This window comes from Phytophthora infestans, genomic scaffold (assembly GCF_000142945.1).
Source record: "Phytophthora infestans T30-4 supercont1.32 genomic scaffold, whole genome shotgun sequence".
In the NCBI taxonomy this organism is placed as follows: domain Eukaryota; phylum Oomycota; class Peronosporomycetes; order Peronosporales; family Peronosporaceae; genus Phytophthora; species Phytophthora infestans.
Window position 1 is genome coordinate 574,380 of NW_003303727.1, and position 10,562 is coordinate 584,941.

Here is a 10,562-nt window from a genome sequence, read left to right on the forward strand (position 1 = left end):
TAAACGACTTATAGACAGCCCATTGTCCGCGACAGAATTTCCTGGAAAGTGCATGCCACAACTCTTTTGAAAGAGTCAGCGCTCACGAAGTATTACCGGATGGATATTTCGACATTTCAAGAACTTTTGTGTATTTTGGGACCATATCTAGTGGTCGACTATTACCAATATCTTCGCCGTTCTCGAGGTATTCCCCCGCTTACACCAGCTGCAATGCTGCAGTGTGCACTATCGTGGCTAGCGGGTGGTAGCTATCATCATGTTCGTGTGATTACTGGAATTAGTAAGTCTACGTTTTATCGTGTCGTTTATCGTGTGATGTGCGCAATTAATGACGCTGAGAAGCTCGCACCTCGTTTTCCGAGAGCACCAGATGAATTGGAAGAAGCCGCAGCTGCATTTCGGTCTTGCAGTAACTACGGAGTGATTGAGCATTGCATTGGTGTTATCGACGGATGGCTATGTCCAATCCGTGTGCCTCGCTACGATGAATGTGGACGTGTTCTGTCCTTTTTTTCGGGTCATTATCAGAAGTATGAATTAAACGTTCAAGCATGTGCTGATTCGCTATGTCGTTTTACCGCATTTTCAGTTAATTCACCTGGTGGTATGAACGATTCATATGCATTTCAAAAGTGGAAACTAAGCCAAGTGCTTCAAGAAATTTCTGGGCCGTACTTTGTTATCGGAGATAATGCCTATGTCCAAAGCAGACGCCTGATGACCCCATTTAACAAGGCGCATCTTGACGATCGGCCTGAACGTGATAGCTACAATTTTCATGTTAGCCAGCTTCGAATTCAAGTGGAGATGGCGTTTGGTCTACTAGTGAATACCTGGAGAATTTTAAAGCAGCCACTGCTGGTTAGTCTTCGACATTGTCGTATTCTAATTTCGGCATGTTTTTGTTTGTATCATTTTTGTATAACGCAACGTTGTCAGTCCACCAAGTCATCTCCAGATCAACTTGTATAGTCTTTTTTCCGAGAGGCTCGTTCATGGACTGGTGAAAGATCTCTTGAGTATAAACGGTCTGATATGGAGCTCGAAAATGGCAGTCACGTAGACCTAATGGATGAAAAGGTTCGCTCAGACCTCGTTCGGTACTTGGCAAGCAAAAATTTGCTCCGCCCCGAGAGAAATAGGACGAGAAACCAACCAGAGGCGAACTTTCAAAAGGAGACTGATGCCGTTGAACAAGGATCTGACGTTCATGAGGCGTCTACCGTTGAACAAGGATCTGACGTTCATGAGGCGTCTACGGTAGCCCCAGCTCTCGGAAGCTCAGTTACATGTGACATTGCTCAGTGGCAGGTGGTGTAGTCCAATGTTTCGATGATGTGATGGATGTTGCAGGTGTCCGTATTGATACGGCCGTCGAGGCGGCGGAGGCCCAAGCAGCAGTACACGACTTTATCAAGGCTGAATTTCAATTAGAGAATCAAGATATGCTAGGTCACCATCAAAATTACTGAGTGAAGAGCATTTTTTAAATTTGCATTAGTATAACTACGAAAAAATGTATTTTTCTCTTGGGTGGAGAGGGAAATATCGCCATGCATGCACGATGCACGTACGTCCATCTTGAATTGTATTATCGGATTCATAATTTGATTACGGACGTTGAAGTGCAATTCAGGGCGATTACAGATTTTGAGTGCGTACTGCATCCATGATCCTCTGACGTTCTTCGAGGAAAAAGTCTAAACCAACTTAAAGACGGTGCTTTTTTGGACTTGCCGCTGAGCTCATTTCGCACTCGATTTTATCGATGCGCTTGCGGATATCATCGAGCATCTTGTAGCGCTCAGAACGCACTCGGACAGCAGCCTCTTGATCCTGTTCTCTTGCAAGTGTGATTTCAGCCTCCCTCGCGGCTGCAATTCTATCAGCGAGCGTTACCAGCACCTCCATTGAGTCGGAATCAGCTTTGGTCTTCTCGTTGGGAGTTCGTCTGCTTGAAAGGCTCTCGCGCGGGCTCTTTTTCGTTGAACTGGGTTTGTTTGGGTTGCATTTCGACGCTCACGTGTCGGAGTTGACGATGAAAGTGAATCGAATTCGTCCTCCTCCCTCTGCCACGGGCACTGTTAAGAGCCTCTGGTCGCTTCTGTTAATTGAATAACAACTTTATTAGAGTGCATGCATGCCACTCTCATTCTATAAACTTACTTCCAACCAGTACCATAAATACAGTACGTCCATTTTGCCATGCACAAACTGCTTGAACTCATGATCGTGAGTTCCCAATAAACGGAAATTTGCCGCGCAAACGCTAAAAAACGAAGTCAGTTCTTTCCAAAGCTCCTCCAGCTTAGCTTGGTTGTGGGGAACAATGACGCCAGGATCAATATCTTCAAAGGCAGGATCATCTTCGATAAGCCCTCGAAAGACCTCGTCATTTGAGTGATACGCGGCAGCCACGTCGCGCCCAAACTGAGATTTCGCTGAAGACTGAGCGTCATCCAAGTCAGTACGATCAAAGCTTCTTCCTGCGTATTTTTAATAATGATTTTGTTAGTCGCTGCATTAGTTACAATATGGCTTACGTCACCTGTAGCTTCAATAAGCCTCATGAACAAGTTATCGGATAGCACAACATTAGCTAAACGAAACGTGCAGTGCTTCGTTCGCCGTGTTCCCCCCGCAGCCATTGTTGAAGCTGCCGAAGCACTTTGTCCGCTGTTCATTAGCTCGTCGTAGCGTCGATAACACCTGATCCTATCCGCCTTGTTTGTTCTAGTGTTGAGTTTGATTTCACGTAAACTACACTCTTTTCGTATGAGATCCTGCGCCTTCTTTTCGTACGGCTCCCAGGCGAAATGCCCCTCCATTATACCACCGCTGCAACTAGGGAAGACTGTCTCCGGAACACGTGCAGCAGGTAGAGCATCTTCTTGCACATCAATATCACATTGTCTATGGGGAGAAGCAGTAGCACCTTGGCGGTCAACGTTTGGTGATGAGGTTGCAGCGTTAACTAGCTCAGGGTCTAGATGTCAAGCAATAGGGACGTCTGGCTCCATAGTTCGGTGGGTTTCTCCTTCTTTGCTGTGATTCGCAGTGTCGTCCACTTGGATTGGTTATTATCACGTAAAATCTATCCAATCAGAATGTTTTATGATTTTTGAATTCCATTCCCAACCAAAGTGTAGGGTTAGGGAACGCATGGAGCGCATGCGTCAGAGAGATACTTCGGTTGGGAACGGGCCTAAACTAGTAGACTTCGGGAACCGATATTTTATTCCTGTCGGAGGGTATTCCATGAGTAGGGATTACTACCGAAGGGTATATCTGTATTCGTTTCGTACTCTACACTACCGTTGAAGATGCTTGTATACAGTACCGTAGGCGTATTTCATGTACACCCTTCACTCTAATCAGTCGTGCTTCAAAAATAGTCATGCATTCGCGCTTTAGTGACGTCACAATTATGGGAAGTTCTTACAAACCTCACCAATGCCAAATGGTCGGTTTTCGATAGATCTCGCGGGGGTTGTCATTCTACTATGCTCGATTCTAAATTGGATTGGTAGTTTTCACGAAACGGACAATTTAAATCCCGAGAAGTTATGCTCTGGGGTCATAATAGTCAGGGTCGGACTAATTAGAGTGAAGAGTGTATTTGTATTTTGCAATGTTTTTTTGCTTTTGGTGGGTACAAAGCCAGGCCCGCGAACTTAGCAGCTTTTTAAAGCTGGTCTCCCTTTGTAGGTCGTAGTGATTGAGATGCAACGGCCTTCGGAAGCGGACCTGCGCTGGCAGTGTAGCTACAGAGCTCTATTTGAGCGAGTGGCGAATTCTCAGACGACGAAAAAGACTCGAATCGTGATGGGATTGACGTAGTCACCATCATACAGTCTAGTAATAGTGGACAAATGTTACGAAATCAAGTTGCCTCGCGGGAAACGAGTGCGACAAGAGCGGAAAATGCTGCCAGCCCTCGCCGTTTAGACCCAACGGAGAATGGTCAAGTCAACGCTGATTGCTCAGCGACGCGTGAACCAACATCGACCCATCAAGCGCATCAAGAGCTGGAACAGCGACTACGAGGCCCAACAAGCTGTATTAGAGTGCTATAACTTATTCGGTGCTCATGTCGCTCACCAAGGGGAAGGAAGCAACCGTGTCGAGCAAGCTGTCAATCCACTGGCCTCGCTATGGACTTTTTGCTTTAAAACAGATAACGATGGCGCGGTACACTACGGAGCTGATGGACTACCACGAACAAGAAGAACATCAGCATGACGGCGAAACCAAACAAGAGCACGGCCGGCCGCCGACGCAGGTAATGTGTTATTTATGATTGAGCTGTCAATTGGGTACACATGAGTTATTGATGCCAGAAACGCGTCCATTGCATGCGTGAAAGAATGGTCCAGGATCGGCGAGATTTCTAGGTGGAAAAAGATGGAGACTCTAGTAAACGACGCCATGAAGAGCAGCTCCAACAACAAGACTTCAGCTCCGCAAGGACCTTGCCCGATCAATGCTCGGTGACATCTTGACTGAAATGGGGGACCCACTCTTAAACTCGGCTCTAACGGCCAAGTAGATGAACGCAAGCCACCCGAACATGCCGATGACTGTCTTGAAACACATGCACGTCGGCGCCGCCATCGTAACCCGAAACAAAAAAACAGTCGATTACGGACCTGGCAGAGAAAAAATCGCAGGAAAGAAAAGACCGGGGAAAAGCGATGCTGGACTTCAAGCGCCAAAAGCTTGAAGAAATCTCAAAGCTCAGAAGAGAGGAGGTGGAGCTGAAGAAGCTAGAACTTGTCGAGAAGGCGCAACAAACAGATCGAGCACACGAGATCAGGATGCGTGAAATATAAATGAAGCAGAACGCGTACAAGACACAGATAAAGCTCTAGCTCCGCGAGCTCGACATCAAATTAAGAGGAGGAGCTAGGTGACAGCGTATTTGTGTTTTTTTCTTTCCGTGCGTTTGGCAAACTAGTGACGTGAGCTAAACGTGAAAAAATGAATTTAAAAAAACAAGAACGAGACGAGCTAGCTTAATCCTAAACGAGGACGTATTCAGGTAAACCTCCAAAGTGGGAGGTGCAGAGCTGAAAAACAAAGTAATCGGGCTACCGAGCCAGTAGCACGGCAAGCAGCTGGTTAGACATACACCAACATGCCAGATCGCCTCCACGGGCATGAGTTCTATCTTGTGCTGCTTGTACCAGTCAACATACGCATAGTTCTGACAAACTTGCGAGTAGCCCCACTCCACCGATGTGCGGACAGCAGCCATTGTTCTGTTGAAAACTTGTGCCCACTGGGGTAGATTTCGGCCTTTAAACACGTCACCATCACGTTTGTGTTGGAATTTGCAGGGTCTCCAAACACAACATACTGGTTCTCGATGATGAGTGGATGAGCTCGTAGGAACTGGAGCAAGTTTGACTCCCGCAGAATGAGGAAATCTCCTCTGCGGCCATCTTGGCTGCGATTGCAGTGTGCAATTAAATCTAGCGTAAAAACGCAAAACGATTAGCTGTATCTCTTTTCTAGACACATTGCTTACGATTGGGGGTCTCCAGCGTCTGGTACGTTAAGCAGTGGAATTGCTTGTGACCGCTGTACTGTGTGCGTTGGAAATCGGTTGGCCGACTGTTTTGAGCCCTTTTCACATGTATTACGCTCCAAACACGTAGCCGATGAGGCACCGATTGTCTCCAGAAGGCTTGTGCATACGTTTTCAGCCGCTCTGGTGTCAACATTTGTGACAGCGTTACTCGAATTTTGTCAGAAGTCAATATCTTGTGAAAAATGTAGTTAAGGATCCTGCTCAGAGCATGAGAAAGTCTGTCGTAGCATTCCTGGAGATTGTCGAGCTTTCTTGAATATGTCATTCGATCGAGAATCAGGCAGATTTTTTTCTACCGCCGTAAATCGGTCGCCGTGAAGAGGTGTCATGAAAAAAAGTGGTCCATTAATAATTACGAGTCGTTTGATGCCATTTTGATAGAAGTGAAAACGAGTGCGGCAATCTCAAGCCGTCATCTCGTTTAGATTAAACGACACACCAGGAAGCATAGGGACATCCATGTGACAAAATAGACCAGCTTCCAAAGCTATACTCCGTGCGACTCCGTCTTGTTCTTCAGACGTAGTCATAGGAATTAGACCACGTCTTCCTTTCTGATGATTCTCTCCGATCCGTGAGCTTGGCGAGCTATAGATATTGCAATGGGCGGTGTAAACATGGCTGTCAAGCGCCTCATGCAGGAAGCAGCTTGCTTTTCGCGTTGAATGCGAATCTCATCAACCGCACTCTCCACTTCAGCAGCGTTTTGCAGCATGATGTCAACTGCAATTACTCCCAGTGTTGAAGCGAACTTAAGCGATGTTTGAAGCCCCTTTAAACACTTAAATACCCTCCTAGAAATGATTGATAAGTTTGGTCTACAAAACACAAAATACACTGATGCAAGTCGTCTTTTCTTAACTCCCTATTAGGGATTGCAAAAAACGTGTTTAAAATTCCCTTCGGATTACGCCCATATTTTTGACAACGACCTGCTCACTTTCAACGTAAGCCACCTCCGGAGGTGGCTTACATTTAAAATGAGCGAGCCCCTTTATTTCCTAAATAATCTCCCCTTCCAAAAACCAGACCGGCATGGAAATATAGGAAGGCGCGTGTATGGCTGCGTCGCTCTGCACCCGTCTCCGGCCAGAAGTCGGGTGCCCCAAGGCGCGACGTGCAGCACACATGTTGGAGATAGATGCCGCACAGAAGGCTACACTCATAGCACGGCGACAGTGCACCAGGGCACGCGCCCCTGTAGCCCGTGGCGGCGCCAGAGCAGTGTCTGTGCGAGTCGTCGCTTTAGAAAATGCAATTGTCTCGTCCTTAGTGCGAAATTGAGCCTCTTTGTTCGACTCCCCTTTTACTGTTTCTGCTCAGTAATTGTGCACTCCTCTGCTTACAAATTGGCCACGTCTCCGCTTATTTTTTTTGATCATTTCTTAATGTTCGACTCCCCCTAATGGAGCGAAATGGTGTACTTTAGCATTAAATGGAGTATATTCAGAAGTCCCCTGAATAAGCCCCTTTATATCGGATCGCATGGATTTGGTGAACAGTAGACAAAGCAAAAGAGCGCTGAGAATTTCCTATGCAAATTAATGAGGAGGGCTTATTGAGGGGGACTTCTGTACAGTCCCCATGTTCGTGATACGCAATCACCATATCTGCGACGTGAGAGCAAGTTCTAAATTATGCGAAAGTCCGATGATCGGAAGCAGCATTAAATGCATTACTTTGAAGTTTAATTTTAATATTACAGGCATACTGTACATGTACAGGTAGTATAAAATAAAAATAAAACTAACAATAATAATATTAGAGATCTTTCGGAGCAATACTTCGAAGTATGGAATAGGTAATCGCTGTCCGATAGTTGACTGTCCAACCTGGACGATGTGGCCCACGCACCGTATTCCTGCTTGTTAATTGGTCCAAGATCTAAATCAATCACGTATAAATTGGACAAAACAAAATCGAGCAAATAGCACTCGCGATCTTTAGCTGACGTCACAATTGAAATCTCTCCCTGGAGCTCAAGTGACTTCCTCCTTTAAGAATGAGCACAGACGTGGTGTACGACTACATGGTGATCGGCGGTGGCAGCGGCGGCATGGCCTCTGCACGTCGTGCGGCCACATATGGGGCCAAAGTCCTCGTCGTGGAGCGCGGCCGTGAATTCGACGGCATGGGACTGGGTGGCACCTGCGTCAACTTTGGCTGTGTGCCCAAGAAGGTCATGTTCAACGCGGCCGCCCACGTGGAGCACCTGAACCGCAACAAGGACTACAGTATCAACACGGCCAGCAAGGACTTTGAGTTTGGCGACTTCGATTGGGCCAACATGAAGACCAAACGTGACGCGTATATTAAACGTCTCAATGGTATCTACGAGCGTAATTTGGGCAACGCCAAGGTGGACCACGTCCAGGGAATCGCTAAGCTTGTGGCCAAGGACAAGATCGAGGTGGCCGGCCAGGTGTACACCGGTAAGCACGTTCTGGTAGCTCCTGGAGGCACACCGACCGTCCCGGACCTTCCGGGAATGGAACACGTCATCGACAGTGACGGGTTCTTCAAACTGGAGCAACAGCCCAAGAAGGTGGCCGTCGTGGGGGCCGGCTACATCGCTGTGGAGCTGGCCGGCATCTTTAATGTCCTGAAGAGCGACACGACGCTCTTCTGTCGCTTCGACCAGGTGTTGCGTAAGTTCGACCCCATTGTGCGCGACTTGGTCAACGAAGAGATGGAGAAGGCTGGCGTTAACTTTGTACGCAACTCCCGCGCAGTCCGCGTGGAGAAACAGGACAACGGCAAGCTCACGTACGTCGTGACAGTGGACGGAGAGGAGCAGAAGTTCACGGACTTTGACTCGATCGTGTATGCGATCGGCCGCTCGCCACGTACCAAGGATTTGGGCCTGGAAGAGGTCGGCGTGAAGCTCGCGGAGGGAGGATTCATCGAGGTGGACGCCCAGGAGAACACGTCGGTGGCCGGTGTGTACGCGATCGGTGACGCTACGGTGACCGGCTGGGAGCTGACGCCCGTGGCCATCGCGGCCGGCCGTCGTCTGTCTGATCGTCTCTTTGGCGGCGAGAAGGACGCGTGTTTGAACTACCACCAGATCCCTACAGTCATCTTCAGCCATCCTCCTATTGGCACGATTGGCTACACTGAGCCTGAGGCCATCGCCAAGTACGGCGAGGAGAACGTCAAGGTGTACTCGAGTAAGTTTGTCAACTTGATCCACTCGATGGCCGACCCGGAGCGTAAGGGCAAGACGGCCATGAAGCTGGTGACGGTCGGAGACAAGGAGACGGTCGTGGGTGTCCATGTGGCCGGAGAAGGCGCCGACGAGATGATCCAGGGCTTCGGAGTGGCCGTCAAGATGAACGCCACCAAGGCTGACTTCGACAACATCGTGGCCATTCACCCGACGGCTGCCGAGGAGCTCGTGACGATGGCCCCGTGGGGAATGATCAAGGACAAGATCGTGCTGTCCCCCGAACCAGCTCGTTCTGCACCCACCCCCAAGCAGTAGATTCATACTGAAGCGCAGACATTTTATCAGTCGAATATCAGAAAAAAAAGATAATAAAATGCAGCCATTGATAATGCAAATCGTACTTATGTTAACGGAAAGTTCTGTTATTTTTTTTAAAGTGAAAACATTCAGTCTACACTAGGAAGACGGATGTTTGGCGTCGGCAGGTTTACTCGACGTACGTGGAGACTTCGATCGCGTCCTTGAGGTCAGAGTACTCGAGCAACGACTCGCGGAGTACGGACTTGAAGTGAGGGTGTCCACGGACGTAGTCAACGTAGTCGCTGATGTGGGCGTAGACGACGTTGTCGGCCACCACGACGGATCCCTTTACAAATAACAAGCATCAGCACAATGCTCGGCTATAATGTGTTAAACTAGCATGTAAGCCCCGTACCGATCGAAGCATACCACTCTGCTCGATGACGATCAAGTCGCTCTTGTAGAGTTTCTTGTCGTGGTCGATGAAAAACACCTGCACAATACACAAGGAGCGTTAACTAAAGACAAGAAGATAGAGCAATTTTGTCATTCTCCATAGCGTACATCAACGTGCTCGACACCTTTCTCCTTGAGCTTCTTGTAGTTGTTTCCATACGTGCCAAGAATGATCGTCACCATGTCCGACAGTCCAGCGAACGTAATCATCTGTAGAGTATTCGACGTGGTCGTCATGCTACAGTTGCCATCGAAGTACCACACACAAGTACAGTACAGCATCTAAGCACCTTGGTGGCAATGGCCGCAAAGTCCGATGAGATCTCGAAGGAGTAAACATGGGCAGAGGGGCCAGACACCTCACGCATCTTGCTCGCAAAGCGCACGGCGCTATATCCGAGATGTCCGCCAAGTTCCACCAAAATCTATTTCCACAAAGATAATTAATTTCAAAAATGGCAACATAAATTAGATAAGGTCCAAACCTTTGGCTTTGCTTTCTCTAACTCCTCGTCGATGAGCGCTCCTTTGACGTCTCCGACGTTCATCATCCAGTGATGCTCATAGCCGAATGTGTCAATCGCTTCCAGAACGGACTTGGGGTCGCCTTCTTTGGCGTTTTCGTGAACGAAAGCCAGACACTTCTCGCCACTGCGCAGCCACAATAGCAAGTTAGACACGAGCTAGCTAGCGCAGATACTCACTCGCCCCGAGCACGTTACATGCGCACGAGCTCGTCGTAAGGAGGAGGTCCGGGCTTGGTGGTGGCGACTCGAGGCGGCATTCTAATTGGGTGAGGAATCCAAAAGTGGGGAGAAAAAAGATTGGGCCAGTACGTGTTCTCAAATAATAAGTTGCTTAAGGAAGATGTATTATTAGGGGCTGCAACGGGAGGAAACTGAACGCACCCTCACGATAAGCTAGAAGTTATTAATTCATTGTATCGCAGCGCGTTTTATCAAGCTCTGCGACGACTGGTATGTGCTGTTGTATTCTGCCTGAAGTCAGCACACGCTCTAATCCTTTTAGTACTGTAGCACT

General features: G+C 48.1%; 4 protein-coding genes across 4 annotated transcripts; 2 read left to right on the forward strand and 2 right to left on the reverse strand.

Moving 5' to 3' along the window:
- Positions 1 to 2,157: 2,157 nt before the first annotated feature.
- Positions 2,158 to 3,066, reverse strand: PITG_14081 (uncharacterized protein; the record flags this gene model as incomplete). The annotated part of the gene is made up of 2 exons (XM_002899165.1): positions 2,158 to 2,489; positions 2,552 to 3,066. 2 exons carry the CDS (start codon positions 2,571 to 2,573, stop codon positions 2,158 to 2,160), a joined length of 354 nt encoding a protein of 117 aa, XP_002899211.1.
- Positions 3,067 to 4,186: 1,120 nt separating this feature from the next.
- PITG_14082 (uncharacterized protein) lies at positions 4,187 to 4,835 on the forward strand (the record flags this gene model as incomplete). Its single annotated transcript, XM_002899166.1, has 2 exons — positions 4,187 to 4,285; positions 4,674 to 4,835. 2 exons carry the CDS (start codon positions 4,187 to 4,189, stop codon positions 4,833 to 4,835), a joined length of 261 nt encoding a protein of 86 aa, XP_002899212.1.
- Positions 4,836 to 7,598: 2,763 nt separating this feature from the next.
- Positions 7,599 to 9,080, forward strand: PITG_14083 (glutathione reductase; the record flags this gene model as incomplete). Its single annotated transcript, XM_002899167.1, has 1 exon — positions 7,599 to 9,080. One exon carries the CDS (start codon positions 7,599 to 7,601, stop codon positions 9,078 to 9,080), a length of 1,482 nt encoding a protein of 493 aa, XP_002899213.1.
- Positions 9,081 to 9,209: 129 nt separating this feature from the next.
- On the reverse strand, positions 9,210 to 10,320 carry PITG_14084 (catechol O-methyltransferase, putative; the record flags this gene model as incomplete). Its single annotated transcript, XM_002899168.1, has 6 exons — positions 9,210 to 9,411; positions 9,481 to 9,558; positions 9,630 to 9,731; positions 9,812 to 9,946; positions 10,007 to 10,172; positions 10,244 to 10,320. The coding sequence occupies 6 exons, from the start codon at positions 10,303 to 10,305 to the stop codon at positions 9,253 to 9,255; spliced, it is 702 nt and encodes a 233-aa protein (XP_002899214.1).
- Positions 10,321 to 10,562: the final 242 nt, after the last annotated feature.